General features: G+C 49.4%; 1 protein-coding gene across 1 annotated transcript; it reads right to left on the reverse strand.

Annotated features, from left to right (window-relative positions):
- Window positions 1-1,473: 1,473 nt before the first annotated feature.
- On the reverse strand, window positions 1,474-12,839 carry SLC2A3 (solute carrier family 2 member 3). The gene is made up of 10 exons (XM_049822032.1): window positions 12,601-12,839; window positions 9,443-9,538; window positions 7,931-8,091; window positions 7,419-7,659; window positions 7,079-7,241; window positions 6,241-6,428; window positions 5,738-5,842; window positions 5,248-5,349; window positions 4,779-4,982; window positions 1,474-4,252 (listed from the first exon to the last, which is right to left on the reverse strand). The coding sequence occupies exons 1-10, from the start codon at window positions 12,613-12,615 to the stop codon at window positions 4,037-4,039; spliced, it is 1,491 nt and encodes a 496-aa protein (XP_049677989.1). The 5' UTR covers window positions 12,616-12,839; the 3' UTR covers window positions 1,474-4,036.
- Between the last annotated feature and the right edge of the window lie 2,253 nt (window positions 12,840-15,092).

The raw sequence follows: 15,092 nt of genomic DNA on the forward strand, positions 1-15,092 counted from the left end.
TGCCACCCCGGTCAGATGAATGACATTTTTATGGGGGGACAGTGTGGCCAAAAGAACTGCCTACACACTTGCCTGAACCTGATGAAGAGTTTCAGCTGAAAACGACCCATCTTCAAGCATTCAAGCCATTTAATTGCAAACAGCTTTTCCTCTTGAAGCTTCCTTACAACTTTCAGAAATAAAATAGCCACACCTAAAACAAAGACTCATTTCCCAATCAGAAGTTTATCACAAAAACTACACAAAACATTAATTTAGGGCTCAGTGAATCATGTACTTTGGCCCTGAACGATTTTGCTCTCTCATTCCCATTTTGACAATAAAACAGAAATGTTAGGGTTAAGTTTGACCTAGATATCCTCATGTGTTTAGACAGCTGGGTTTTTGGGTTTTTTCAGCTCAGCCACAGAGTTGAAAAACAATCGTGCACAGCTCAGCCCAGAGCGCTGCCCAGCTCTGAGGCTGGTTATGTAGCAAACTGTGCAAACGCAGGCATGAACTAGGAGCACGCAGCAGTCGGTAATGTCAGGTTTCAGAAAGCCAGTACTGCCTCTGTGTTATGCTGAGCTTTTTCAGACTTCCCTACGGTTTGCTGGTTGCTTTGTGCAGCCTGCTGACGCTGGAGTTGTATTAGCCCGATTCTCCCTCCAGGGTACTTTGGGTTATCCTCTTCCTCTGAAGGATATTTTAACACAGGTAGAGACTCCTTGGGCTTTTAAGATGGCTGTAGGACAGGGAAAGGAGCGCACTAGAACAAGAGCTTGTTGCCTCATGGCAATAGGTGGGTGCTCGGTACTCTCGAGGTAAGAGAGCCATGGCTGAGAGCACCCCACAGACCTCCAGTGGGTCAGCAATGCCACAGCCCCCAGGGTAAGGGAGCAGCTCCTGGGGACTGGCCTCTGTCCAGGCATTGGGGTTTCCTTAGTCACCCTGCTCCTTTCAGGCACCCAGGACTGAGTGTACACAGGCAAGATTTCCAAGGAGAACGTTAAGGTCACTGCCAGATGGAGGAAAGCATCATTTACAGGGAGAAGGACTCCCTCTTCAGTGGCACAGAAGTTGAGGACCACTCTCAGAAGAGGGCAGGGGCAGAAGTCTCAGGTGTTTTAGCTCTGGGCAGGACTCCTAGCCTCCAGCCACTTTCCTCTCCCCTTCTGTTACTGAGAAATACTGGGAAAGGATTTGGATGCAAACAAAAGGATTCAGGCAAAACAAGAGCCAGAGAAGCACATCTTTCTAGTTTAAAAACTCCTAAGGGATAAGTAGTAAGGGAATTTAGTAAGGTGATATGATACGCATGGAGGCTGAGCAAAATGGTAGTTTCCACTAGAATAAAACAGCAAATCCAGGTGCTGGGCTAGCCAGAAAGGTTGCAGGGCAGAAGTTGGGGACATTCCAGGATGTAGTCCCAGGCTGTGATAAAGGAGTAAGAATGAGAAGACCTACAGGGAAAGTAAAATCCAAACCAGATACTTAGTTCTATAGTTTTTATTTTAAAAACAAGAAACAACCACATTAATAAGGATATAAAACCCATCCAAAATACTTACAATGCTGTTACAGAAAAAAGAAAATAACAAAGAGATACCACATGAGAAAGACCTACACATTTCGGTCCAAGCCACCACACATCTCTGATGCAAAGTATGGAATGCTCTTATGCACAGCTGTAGGGGAAATTTCCTAACATACAGATGCCCATGTAGAAATATCACATCTGGAAGTGCTGGAGGGTCAGAGGAAGGGCACAGAAATCTGTATAACTGAGCCAAAATATCGAAGTTGGAAAATAAGTCTTATATAAGACTTCCGAGAATAAATAGCTGGCATGGAAGCCTGATAGAAAGCTAGGGAAAACTGGATGTAATAGGATTGCATTGTGCAAACCTGGAGTATTTCAAATGAAGTCACAGGAAGTATTTCATAGCAACAAATTTTACTGATCTTTGCAACTATTTGTCATTAGGGAAGGTAGAAATGTCATCAGTCTAGTTACTGAAAATGCCAGATACACGCCCCCAGAATATACATCAACGGGAACTTCTCTGACCTGCTCTGAAGCAGTGTGTTGTCAAGAAAGCTTGGGCTATTCATGCTACAACAATTTTGCTGTCATTCCTACCTTTGAGCCTTTCCTCCTTTCACCCACCTTGGAATCTGTGGGCCTGCCTCTCTTCTAGGATATCCAGTGATGAACTCCAGCATGAGTTTGCAGGTAGACCCGAGTTTGATCAGGTCTGAAGATCTTAAGAGCAGGAATTTAAATTGGACCTACCTCTGTGCTACCTTTAGACAGCTTATGCAGCTCAGGACAGACACGGGCCTGGAGTTTCTCTCGATGGAGCACTGCAAGTCAGTGAAGCAAAGCTGCCACCCCTTGATTGCAAGTATACCATATGTGCTACTTTTTGCCTTCCTGAACTGAACTGTGCTAGCCTGGCAGCAAGGGTAGGTGTATACGTGCTCTTGACTGCCTAGCAGTATGACAAGCAGGGAAACCAATATTTACTGATGTACAATAACTGTCTGCCATATCCCCTTTAACAGAGGCACTATTACAGAGCTGTACACATCTACACAGCATGCTGCACACTGCTGAGCATCACAACAACGTCATGCAGATGTTCCAGAGAGGGCACATGGGACAAAAAACATTTGGACTGCCACCAACCGGTGCACTGAGCACTACAAACCTTCCATGCTGCTAAGCTAGCAAGTTCTAGTAGCTCTGGTCTCTAGTCCTGCACTTCCACCTTTGTGAACTTACACATGCCATAACTGACCATGCCCATGTCCAGAAGGGTCATGCTACATGCCTCTGTCTAATATTTATAATAACTGCTAAGAAAATACAGCTTTGGAAAATAGTTTTTATCCTCACACACCTTTAAATAACAACCTGCAAATTTCAGATTTTCAGACCTACTAGAATACAGCAGAGAAGCCAAAAAAATAAAATTAAGAGAAGGCAAGAAAAGTTACCTTCTGGATTGCAATCACCACCCTCAACCATCCCATAGAATGCTTAACCATGACTAAAAGTATAAACTTACACCACCCATTTGTTGCAATGCCACACTTTCCAATCAACAATATTTAAAATTGCCACCCCAAAAATCCCAAATAACAGAGATTTTGGTGGACAAACAAGCATACCTCTTCTCACCAGTACACAATTGTTTGAATTTCTTTCCAGAGGGCACGTATAACTTAAGTGATGTGCACAATTGGCTCTGCTGTACATACCATCCAAAAGGCCCAATCTCCTGTCCAGGTCCACTTTTCTCCTTTACAGTCTTATTGCACCTCAAGTCTACAGCATCTTTTGTTAGAATAGCTATTTCTCTTAAACATCTTCAATTTCATTATCTGTACATTTTTGTACACCATTAAAAAAATAAATATTTACAAAGTGACATACAAATAAATAAACTTAAGTAAAAGTATGCTTTCAGTCTGTCTATACAAAAAATAAAAGAGCAGGAAAAAATATGCATGTAACTTGGTCCCCTTTTTCCTGAGGCTGAAGAAAGTGCACACTGGATAGGAAAAAGCAAGGAGATGGCTTTTTGGTAGGCTTGTTAAATTCCAGTGTAACACTGCACACACACACAGTAGACTCAAAGGGCTGGGGACTTGTTTAGTGGGTCACTTCAACTCACTACAAAAATAGGAGTTAGATTCAAATACGTGACAGTCACTGCGTGCATAAATGTTAACCCCAAATAGCAATTATAGGTGAGAAAAGCAAAAATATTGCCAGCTCTTCTCTCTTCTCCTGATGTTTGTGACAGGGAAGATGAGATTATTTTTCAAGTGCCAGGTGCCTTCCAGTATTTGAAAATGGGATCACCCATATCAGATTTGCTTAATGCTGGTAAGCCTGGCAGAATGGGCGAGTATGTGGGTGCAAAGAAGAAAATAGCAGCAATTGAGGGGGAGGGAAAAAATGTCCCAGTTCTCATTGTTTTCTTTGCTCATTCCTTTAATGACTCTTTAAGCGTGTAAGAGTCGAAGAAGGGGTGTGTTGTGAATCTTAGGCAACTTCTTTGTCAGGTTGTATGCTGTTCAGCTCCACCATGGGGTTCTTCTCTACAGGTGATGAGGGGCTGGCTTCTCCTCGTCCTTCAAAGCCCCTGGAGATGTCTTCAAAAGTCCTGCCCTTGGTCTCCGGCACTTTGAAGAATGTAAAGATAAAAAAGATGACCAGGAACACAAGGAAGATGAGGAAGACGTAGGAGCCACATAGTTTCTGCAGGGAAGAGAAAAGCACAAGGTTTTAATTTGAAAAGCTCATAAACCTAAATGCAAGGTCATTTGCTATTGATAGGTCAAAATTCTAACACCTTCCTCCAACAGTGCCCTTAATTTCATTTAAAAAAATGCTTTGTTGAGAAAAAATGGGTTCCTGTGGACTTCTGAAACACTTTAATGTTCCTGGGGGTGGAAAAAAATTTAGGCTTTTAAAGGGAAAGCCTTGATGTGCTAATTAAGATGGCTCTTCCAACTATTTGTAAACTACAAGCAGTTAAGACAGAATATAAAGGTGAGCTGCAACACTCTTAACCTTCAGTAACAATCAGAACACAGAATCAGGGACCTCTGGAAGACTGACCAGCCCTCTGCTCAAAGCAGGGACAACTTCAAGGAGAGATCAGGTTGTTAAAGGTCATACAGTCATGTTTTGAAGTCTCCAAGGGTGGAGATTCTGCAACCACTCTGGACACCTATTCCAATGCTGCAGCACTCTCACAGTGCTTTGCAAACCAGGTCTTTACCTCTGCATAGGGGAAGAGCATTCCCACCAAGAAATTAGAGGTCCAGTTGGAACAACCAGCCACTGCCATGGCTGCAGGCCGTGGGCCCTGGCTGAAGAGTTCTGCCACGATGAACCAGGGGATAGGGCCAGGGCCAATCTCAAAGAGAGCCACAAAGCCAAAAGTGGCAATGATGCTGATGTATCTGATCCACTCCACAGTGTCCTGCAAGAGAACAAAACATGATCAGCTGCAATTTGAGGCAAACACAGCACAGCACAATACCATCTCCCGTGTCACAACTTTCTCAGCTGCACTGTGAACACTGTGACACAAGTTTCTGCAGTTAGGAAGTTGTGCTCTCTGCCACACACTCAGCTCTAGCCCCAGCTGTACCTGCCAGCAGGGCAGAACTGCAGGGCAAGGCAGATGTATAGTCTTATATATGTCCCTGCCGGGGTCAGCCTAGACAAGAACACTAATTACTCACCTTCAGAGCTAAAGCGATGGTCATCAGAACAGCACACACAGCCATGCCACCCAAACCAACTAAATGGAGGGTCCTGCGCCCTGCACGCTCCACCAGGAACAGCTGGAAACATGGCAGAAGGAGAAAAAGAAATCCATGACTTCAGCAGCAAGAGCAGAAGAGGCTCCTTTGCTCAGTGTGCCCTACACCTTTATTTTATCTGCTTGTAGCCCTCAGTGCCAGTGGTGATCTCTGTGCAGGTCACCAGGCTGCTCCATCCTTGGTACAATTTTTTTCCTCTCTGGTTCTTGCTACTGCCTTTTCTCATCATTCTTTTCCCCCATGCACTCCTTCTCACCCTCCCTTTCTTCTAAAAGTATAACAATAGGTTTTTCTCCCCTCCTCTCCTCCCGCAATGCTTTGCCATAGCCTGGCTGCCTGTTTTCAGTCACACCTCCCAGAAAAGCCCAGGCAGACGCTACCTCTCACCTCAAGTCCCCGTTCCACTTACCGACACAACAGTGAAGATGGTGTTTACCACGCCAGCTCCAATAGTGGCATACACAGGCTGTGTGATACCAGCTCTTTCAAAAATCCCTGTAGAGTAATAGAATACCTGGGAAGAGAAGCAAAAGTTGGACACCATCAGGATTCCAGTGTTTGAGAGCATGTCCCTCATTCTCTGCCTAATGGCTTGCAGGCCCAACAGGGAGTTTCTAAGAAGCACTGAGCAGTATAAAACAGTATGCTTCCAGTCAAGGTTCATTCACTTTGTGCAAGGCCGCAATGTCTTGCCAGGGTGTGCAGGGGGGGGAGGGCGGGGGGGGGTGGGGAGTGAAAGGCAGTATAATCTCCACCTTTCATCTTGGCAATCTCTGCAGTAGCACAAAACAGTGACCTCCAGTCAAGGTGCAAACGGGTTTTTGGAAGCACAGTTCTCTCAACATTAGTAGCAAGTGCAAGTGTAGCCAGAGATAAGGGAAGCCCAGCAGATAGGACAGGAAGATAACTCACAGCATTGATGCCCGAGAGCTGTTGGGAGAGCTGCAGCATGATGGCAATGATAATGGCTTGACGGTAGTTTGGAGAACGGAAGAGTTCTGGCACAGTTGCCTTCTTTTCCTGGGACATTTTAGCACTCTCTTCTTTCATCTCCAGGATGTCTTGAGACACATCCTGCGTACCACGGAGCTTCTGGAGAACTGGAGGGAGGAATCAAAAAATGCCAGGTATAATACACCCAAGACCAGTAGGTTCCCCCATCCTACTATTTCAGGGAGGGCACACTGGGAAGACTTGATCACCTGCCAGTCCATGTTTGGGCCTGCTGGGTGGGAAAGACTGAGCCTCTACATGCAGCCTTGCTCATCTTTTCAACCCAGAGGTTGGGGTGCTGTGATCAGCATGGAAACCAGGCCCAGGTCCTGCTCATGTTGCTTGATCTCAAAATTTACATTTGATCCCCAATTCTGTTCACACGTTTGCCAGAGCTGACTCCAGCCCCCTGTGGTAGGAAAGGGAAACACCCTCCAAGCTCCTTGTTAAATGTCAGCCTATTTCCTGCCTTTCAGGAGGAGCCGACAGAGCTGCAGTGGCTGGCCCTGCTACATCCCACCAGGCCAGGTGCCACTCCTCACACCTTAATCCCACCTGGAGCCTCTGTAGGGATGCCAGGTTTCCCACACTTCCTGGCACCGGTGCACCCTGAAGGATGGGAAGGCAGGCCTGGTGCCCGCCGGGAGTCACACCCTGATCCACCACAGGCTCCAGAGTCAGTCCTGGCTTCCCACTCAAGTTCAGTGCAGGCGGGGAGCCAGAAGACAGCCCTGCCCCTTCAGAGATGAGTTCTCACCTGCTTGCGCTTTATCTTCCTCCATCTTGTTGATCAATAGGAAACGGGGGCTCTCAGGGCAGAAAATAAGAGCCACGCACTGCAGGATTGCTGGGAGAACCGTGAACCCCAAAAGCAGTGGCCAAAGTGCTTCAGTCCCCATGATTGCCTCCAGACCAAAGATCTACACCAAGAATTGGAGAGAAATAAGAGTGATTGAAATACTCCCCAATTCCTCACCCCCACCCCAGTGGGTATGACAGGGCCACATACCGTAGCACCCAATGGCGAGCACAGCCCACCTCATCTCCCCCCAGCCTTCTGTTCCCCCGAGGGCAGGAACGGGTTGTGTCAAGGTTACCTGGGCCACCAGGATGCCCACAACAATGCCCAGCTGGTTGAGGGTCCCAAAGGCTCCACGGAGGCTGGTGGGCGAGACTTCACTGATGTACATGGGCACAAAACCAGTGCAGAGACCACAGAAGAGGCCGATAACAAAGCGGCCAATAATCAGCATTTCCACTGCCTTTGCCATCTTGGAGAAGGCCATGAGAGTGCCGCCAGCGAAGGCCAAGACGTTCACCAGTAGCATGGAGTTCCTCCTGCCAGGGTAAAGATGTCAAGACTGAGCTTAAACTGGCAAATACAGTAGGAAAATCACTGGGATAGGGGTAAACCTACCGATGATGCCCCATCTCAGAGCGGGAGAACAGAGTAATTCCCATTCAGCTCCTGCCTTGGCCTGCAACCCTTTCTTTTTGCAGCCCACATATTCTTGCTTCCTCACCAGCCACCTCCTCCTCCCTTCCTCTCAACACTCCCTTGTAGAAGGGAAAAATTTCCCAATGGCTTGAACCCTTCTTCCCAACTCACCTGCCAAACCTGTTGACGAACAGGCTGACTGAGAAGGAGCCAATCATACCTCCTACCGAGAAGATGGCCACAGAAAGGGACCACAGAGAGGTGAGGAGCTCTGGGGAGACAACCTCCCCGCTCCGTTCTGATAGGGTTCTGTTGAAGAAGCTCCGGATGATCTGCAAGAGAAACCAGATGGGGACAGAGTTACAATTCAGTGGGAGGCATTTTGCACTGGGGAGAGGGGAGACTGCTGAGGCCTTCCTTCTGTTTTCATGGAGTCAAGAAGCAAGGATAGACCCCAAAAAATTCAGTAGGCAGCAACAAGTCATACAAGGGGAAGATGAGGGTGCAGAAAGAGGAACTTTCAGTAGACAGGTAGCAGTATGGCGAGGGAGAGGTTGCTTCACTGAACATGGGGGTGTGGGCCAGTGATCATTAAGGAAAACAGGCTCATTTTCTGGATGACGCGAGTCACTCGTGGTGCTTGGGAGGGAGCGTGAGACAGTTGGGAGTGAGAGGGAGCAAGAAAACGTGACCAGAGAATGTAAGGGAATATTTCTGGCAATACCAGAACTCTGGTGGCAGGGACAGGCTTTCTGGCATGGAAATGGTTTAAGAGACACAAAGTTTCACTTCATTTACAGAATACTGAAAAACTGCAGCATTATGTAGAACAATATTTCAGTGCCCCATGGGGATGTGACAGGGCTGTGCTGCTGATTTCTGGGGCATCCCCTTTGATAATGAGGGAAAGAAATTCTGCAAGGGCTGAGAAGGACATGGCCTCAGTGTCTGCCCCCACTAGACGGCAGCAGGACATTAGCTAGGGAGGAGAGCCCCCCCCCGCCCCCCCTTCCCACCCCCCCGGTGATGTGACATCTATTCCCGGAGAAGGGGTGGATGTGGTATTGGTGACTCAGTTCCTGAGAGAGAGGAACCATCTTATAGTTACAAGGAAACCACATTTCTCATTTTCTTCATCTCTTCTTTCTTAGGCTACAGTCATGAGATGATTTGATCAGAGTGCTCCACTCACAACCCTTTTACAAGCACTGAATCCACACTTAATACAAGGAATGAATAAACAAATAAAATAAAGAAGGCCAAGATGGTCCCTGAGATAAACTAAACTAGAGCAACTGTAATCCCTACGAACCCTCAACTGTTTTCTGCATGCTGCTCTCTACATTTCTTCTGCCATGGCTGGTTTATTCTGACTCAAAACTGAAGTGGCTCACATTCCTCCATGCACCAAACATAGACCTACCAGGAAATGGCAGATGGAGGCCTCCTGCCCCCTCAGCAGTCCTAATTAAGAGAATTAACCTCTGCTTGCTCTCTCCTCCGCAAAACTTTGCCCCTCCTGTCCATTGTTGTAGTTGAGGGGGGGTTTTGAATGTCTTCTTGACTTCATCAACCAGAACCAAATTATTAGCTGCTTGGGAGACAGCTCTTCTCCTTTATACACCTTTGTTTTCCCATCAGCCCCTCACTCATACCAGCTCTCCAACTCATTCTCCCTCTCACCTTCTCGGGAGCATTGATGACACCAGTGTTGTACCCAAACTGGAGAGATCCAATGGCAGCAATGGAAACAGCATAGATAAGGGGTGCTGTGATTTTCTGTGGAAAGAGAAAAAATTTAGTTAATTTGGTAATTCATACTTTCTACACAACCCAAGTTTCTCTTCAGCATAAATGGCAGCTGCAGCTCACAGGTGCCATGCACAAGTGTGCCAAGGGCAGAGAACGGGCTTTTATCCAGCAAGGGTGGGTACCAGTAACACAGACCCCAGAAAGGGAGATGCAACTGTACAGCTGGAAGAAGTTGTGACTGGAAGTAGGAGGGCCCGTCAGGACCTCCCCTTTATTATCTCCTGACCTGCACCAACTATTCTCAGCTCATTAGTAATGAATACACCGGCTGCATTAGTGGCTGTTATTTTGGGTTGATCTGCTTTACAGAAAAGCTTTTGCTGATCTCTGGCATGTCATGAAACAAGGGTCTAACTCTTCCCTGTGCCAGCTGACAAGTTCCCATAAATCGAGTCTCAAATCTGCCCACGAGCTATACTGGCAGCCACTCCTAACAGTTAAAACATGCATTCTTCAGCATCAGGCCTGTTTTTCCCAGGCTGGAGCTTCCCAACCCTGCCCCAGGGCACCTGGCAGGACAGGAGGCAGCACCAGTGCTGCCAACCTTCCCGCTTATTTTTCTTGAAGCTGTGGTAATACTTGGTATTTTAAATGAAGCACAGTCCCTGGAATTTAAGTATATGTGAATCTCTATTTATTAAAATAAAAACTGCTGTGCCCTCAGAGCTATAGAGGAAGCTTGAAGGTCCAACATCAGAAGAGCCACAGAGAGAGAAAATTAAGTGTCAGTGAAAAGCATCTGACATTTTCTAAGTTTTTAAAGCTTGTGGCATTTAAACCAGCTCTGTATTAGGGAGGCGTGGGGGAGCAGGTGACTCAGGAGCTGGCACTTAGACAGCCAGTTCTTGACTTGGTACAATTTGGAAAGATCATGTTTCTGTCTCGGGAGGGACTGGAAGCTTTTCCAAAAATATTAACTGTCTTTTTTCCAAGACTATCCAATTATCATCCTAAAGCTGGGAGAGGAGAGAAGAGTACTCTGTGGGCCTACTGTCACAGCTCTTCCAGTCTCTCATTTTCCAGCTCAGCTCCAGGGGCAGTGGCTCCCAAGACTGTCCAAAATTTTTGCCAATAACCTTCTGCCAGCACTCATACCACCTTTTCCAATCTTTCAAGCCAAGCATGTAGGTGCCTCTGGCCTGCACAACCCTCATGCAGCTGCTAGTTAGGCCCCAGTAAACAGAAAGTAGGGAAATTACTCTCAGGCATGGTTTCCCCCACCTACATCATGTAAATGTCTCAGGCTGCCGAGGTTAGTGATGGGGACAAAGGGGACAAGATCCTTTTGTTGCCTGGGCAGATGATTCTGGGGGTAGCATTCACACCCTAGGCGATCTAGGCCTTCTCCTCCCTGCCACACCGTGACCCCTCCCCTCACTTTTGTTGCAAGGAAATTTGGCACAGAACCACAAGGACACAGCTCTTTCAAAGCACCTGGATGCCTGTAAAAGGACATTAAGACATCCAAGCACTTTTAGGACTCCAGGCGAGGTCATCCCTAGTCAGCAGGTATAGCTAAAGCCGAGGACAAAACCCAGCTCTCCACATTTTCAACACAGTGACTCAACACAAGAGCATCTTTCCCCCCACCCAGGGCTCGGCTTTGTCACAGCTTGCAGTAGTCACAGCTGGCCTTTTTCTTCTGGGTGCAGCAGGGACCATAGGGTGCCTGCTTTGTGGGTACCCCTTACCTCCACAGTACGTACACAAGCTATAAGGAGGTTAGTTCTACCCTCTTTCATACTCCCTTCTCCCGGCTATAGCTCCGTTGCCTGCTATTCATCTTCTACCACCTCAACATCACATGGCCTGACCCATCCCTTCCAGTGAGCCAGACCACGATCTAATGTATGGATCATTTGTTACTGCTGGAAGGGCCTCACTTCCCAAAAGGCAAACAGGGAGCTCAGAAATAGTACACCTACACCCACCCTACCCAAAGGCTCAAGGCTGAGGTCTATGCACCAGCAAGGAATTCAAGCCACCACTGGTCCCTCCGACCACAGGCATCAGTAGCATTCATTATCCAGGAGATGCTTCTCACCATCACCCCCTTCACCGTCTGGAACCTCACAGCAGCACAACTTGTTGAACCCAGCCAAAGCGGCCTCCCAGCCCTCCTCTGAGCGACCTTGACCAGAAGCTCTCCTTCCCTCTGCCTCATCTCCTCACACTACCCGCACCTCCCATCAATATGGCGGTGAGGGCCCCGGGGCCCCCCTGATTCTGCCGTTCCTCTGTAACTGTAATCCCCTGGCATCCCGCCCCGGGTTCAGCTGGATATTTGCTGTCCGTCTTCCCTCACGCCCGCCTGCTTTTCCCCCCTTGATGCATTCAAACACAGGCAGGCATTAGCTCACTCCGCTGGTGCTGCTGATGAACTACGGTACCGAGAACGGCTCCGTCCCCCGCTCTCCAACGGAGAAAAGGGGAAAAGATACGCTGTTTTGCTTTCTCCTTCGGATTTAAAAATACCGTTCTCATAAGCCGTACCACCGTCACAAAAAAAACCCCACGCTTTTAAGAGTAACGCCCCTTTTAGCATCACGAAGCCTAGGACAAACGAGCGCTGCCCTGCCAGCAAAATAAACCGCGTGATCAATACAGCAAAATACAGATAGCATCATGTGGATCATCAGGCCACACGCAGAAAACAAATCAATCTTCCGATCCGTAACAACCAGCCCCTTCCGAACAGAGGGCGTGTGGTCGTCGCCCACCCCCAATCCCCGTTTACCACCACCCCCACCACCCCCCCCCGCCAGCCGGGGTTTTTCCCGAGCCACCCGCCGAAGGACCGGCCGGCACCACCACCGCATCCATCTTCACTACGACCAACAGCCACGGAGGCGGCGATGAATCCCGACCACCCGTCAGTCGCGACAACCACCAACACCCTTCCTTCCCCCCCCGCCAAATCCCCGGCCCTCGGCCGAAGCGCCCGAGGAGCCGAGCCGACCCCCTGGCACCAGGGAGGAGGAAGAAATCCGCCCTCCCTCCTTCCCTCCCTCTCTCCTTCCCTCCCCTACCTTCTTGGCATCCATCGTCGGCGACGAACGGCGAACGACTGGAGACCAACGGCTGCCGCGCCCCCGCCTAACGGAACCCGCGAGGAGGAGGAGGCGGAGGAAGAAGAAGAGGAGGAGGCGGCGGCCGCGCGCACACGCCTTCGCCCCGCTGAAGCCCTGGCTTTATGGCCTCCGTTATCGGGTGGGAGGGGCCGGGGAGGAGCTCCCGGGCCTCCCGTAATTGTCCACCAAACCTCAAAAAAACCTACACGAGAGAGTGCTGTGAGCTCACACCCGCTTTCTGACTTAACACTAACATCATCAGGCTGACGTGCAGAGCAGCCGGGCCACCATGGTTGGGGGGGGGGGGGGGGCGGCAGGGCGCTTGTGACGAGCCACAAACCCGGAGGAGAAGCTTTTTCCAGACTTTTGATGCCGCTCAAACCTTAACTAATGACAGAATAGGGGTGACTGGCGTGAGGGGGGAGCCGCGTGAGGTACGGCTGTTGCCAATCTATGGTGAAAAGAGCGAGGGGTGGGGGGGAGCAGACAGCCCCCCAAGAGCCCAGGCCCAAGTGCCGCGCTCCCTGGATGCTCTCCTCACCTCCCAACGCTGCGGATGAGGCACAGTTCTTGGCTCTGGGGGAGGTTTTGTTTGGTTTTAAATGTATTTTTCGCTACAGAGCTGGAATCTGTGAGGGCAAAGCCGAAGTCGCGGCCCTGCAGCTGCATTTAGTCCCAAACTTGGGCCCTTTTGATCGCACTGCGCTACTCTGCTTCGTAACTCATTTGCTGTCCATCCTTCAGGTCAAACGATTGCCAAACTCTGCCAGGCGAGTAACAAAGAGCTGAACCTCATGCAAAACCGCTGTCAAACAGTAAAAGTGTTCCCTGAACTAAGAATCTGCCAAGCATTTTGACTCCAGAAAATGGCAACAGCTCAGAGCTGGGGCTGGGGACAAGGGCGGGGAGAGAAAGCTGACATGCCGTCTTTTCGTGTTCAGGAAAATTATCTTGGGACCAGCCAGCATTTTTGTTGCAAGATTCAAGGGAACAGGCGTACTCTTCTCTTGGTGTCAGTTTTGCTGGTTATCTGGTGTGGTCACCCGACCTCGCGAAACGGGAAATGCACAGGTCAAATGAGGTGACGCGTCGCCTCACTCCCTGCGTGGCTGTTTATGTGCTGGTGGTAAAATATTACTCCCAACAGAAAAAACGTTGTGCAGAAGGGCACATTTTCTTAGGGGATGTGACAAAAGCTTATCCGCACACCCCCCGAAGCGCACAGACTCCCTGCCCCAGCTACTGCCGGGCCCACCGCAGGAGCCATCAGCACATCAAAGGCCCCATTTTCACACACCCAGAGGACAAGAGGGACACAATGCTAGGTGGCAACCCAAATTAAGGACTCGGAGGAAGGGACACCCTGCTTGGGCCCCACCTCCCCCCAGGGCTGGCCCTGGAGAGCCATCAGCCCCATTGTCCAGGTGTGAAACCCAGCGGGAAGAGACAATGGCTGGAGCAACCTTTCGGACTGGGGGAGGAAGGGGGGTGCTCAGTTCAGAGGCACCCGACACATTACAGGATGCAGGAGAAGAGCATTTTGGGATTGCACAGGACTTACTGTGGGATGTTTAGGGGAGGAATCAAGGCAGGGAAAGGGAAGGATGAGGGGAAAAAAGAGACAGTTGCATGTAAGCTGTTGGCTGGCCAGCACACCCCTTTGCTTGATTAGCGCAGTTTGCCGTCTCTGGTTATTAAATTCTATTTTTTAACTCTTTTCCTGGGTGAGGTAGTCTCTATTTGGGGGTGGGATGGGGTGGTGTGTATGGGGGTCTGAGTGCCAGGTCACAGGGGTCCATGCGCCCGTGGTGCCGCGCGTGCAGGCGTGCAGGTGGGGGTGTGAGAGCCAGCGAAGATCCAGCCGGGCCAGCTGGCAAGCAGGTGAAGTGGCCTGGGAGCCGGGGGGTGCCTGTAAGGATGGAGCTGCCTATCAGAGGGACCAGGACAGTCCCAGCCAGCTGCCAGAGAGACCGTGGGGTTTGGGGGTCTATAGGGGTGAGACCCACTGGTATCTGTGTCTCTAAGGGCGAGACCACGGCAGGTTGGCTACTGGAGGGACCAGGGGAGTCCTGGCCAGCCGTGCACGCACACACACTTGTGTGTGTGTGTGAGTGATGGGGTCTGTACTAGCACCAGGAGTGGGGCTGCAGCCTTGGGGTCTCATATGCCCTGGTGCCAGCAACTGGGGAGACTGGGATCTGGGGGCAGAGAGAGTGTCTGAGCCCAGCTCCTGTAATGAACCACCCTATAGATGTGTATATATGTGTGTGTATATATATATGTATGTATATTTCCCACTACTGGACCTCCATCCTGCTCAGCCCGGAAGGGGAACAGGATGAGGCCATTGGTGCTGTTTGTGTAAATGCTCTGTATGTCTGTGTATATATATGTGGCAGCCATGTACATATGTGGTGTATATATGTGTTTTTATGCATGTGCCTACAGGG

Source organism: Accipiter gentilis, chromosome 18, assembly GCF_929443795.1.
Source record: "Accipiter gentilis chromosome 18, bAccGen1.1, whole genome shotgun sequence".
Classification (NCBI taxonomy): domain Eukaryota; kingdom Metazoa; phylum Chordata; class Aves; order Accipitriformes; family Accipitridae; genus Astur; species Astur gentilis.

Bases quoted from the DNA above. Each gene is read 5' to 3' on its own strand.
- SLC2A3 (XM_049822032.1), bottom strand. The intron at 7,242-7,418 runs GTAACCTTGACA...TTCTTGGTGTAG, and splicing joins TGGGCATCCTGGTGGCCCAG to ATCTTTGGTCTGGAGGCAAT. The intron at 4,983-5,247 runs GTGAGTAATTAG...GTTCTCTTGCAG, and splicing joins CCATCGCTTTAGCTCTGAAG to GACACTGTGGAGTGGATCAG.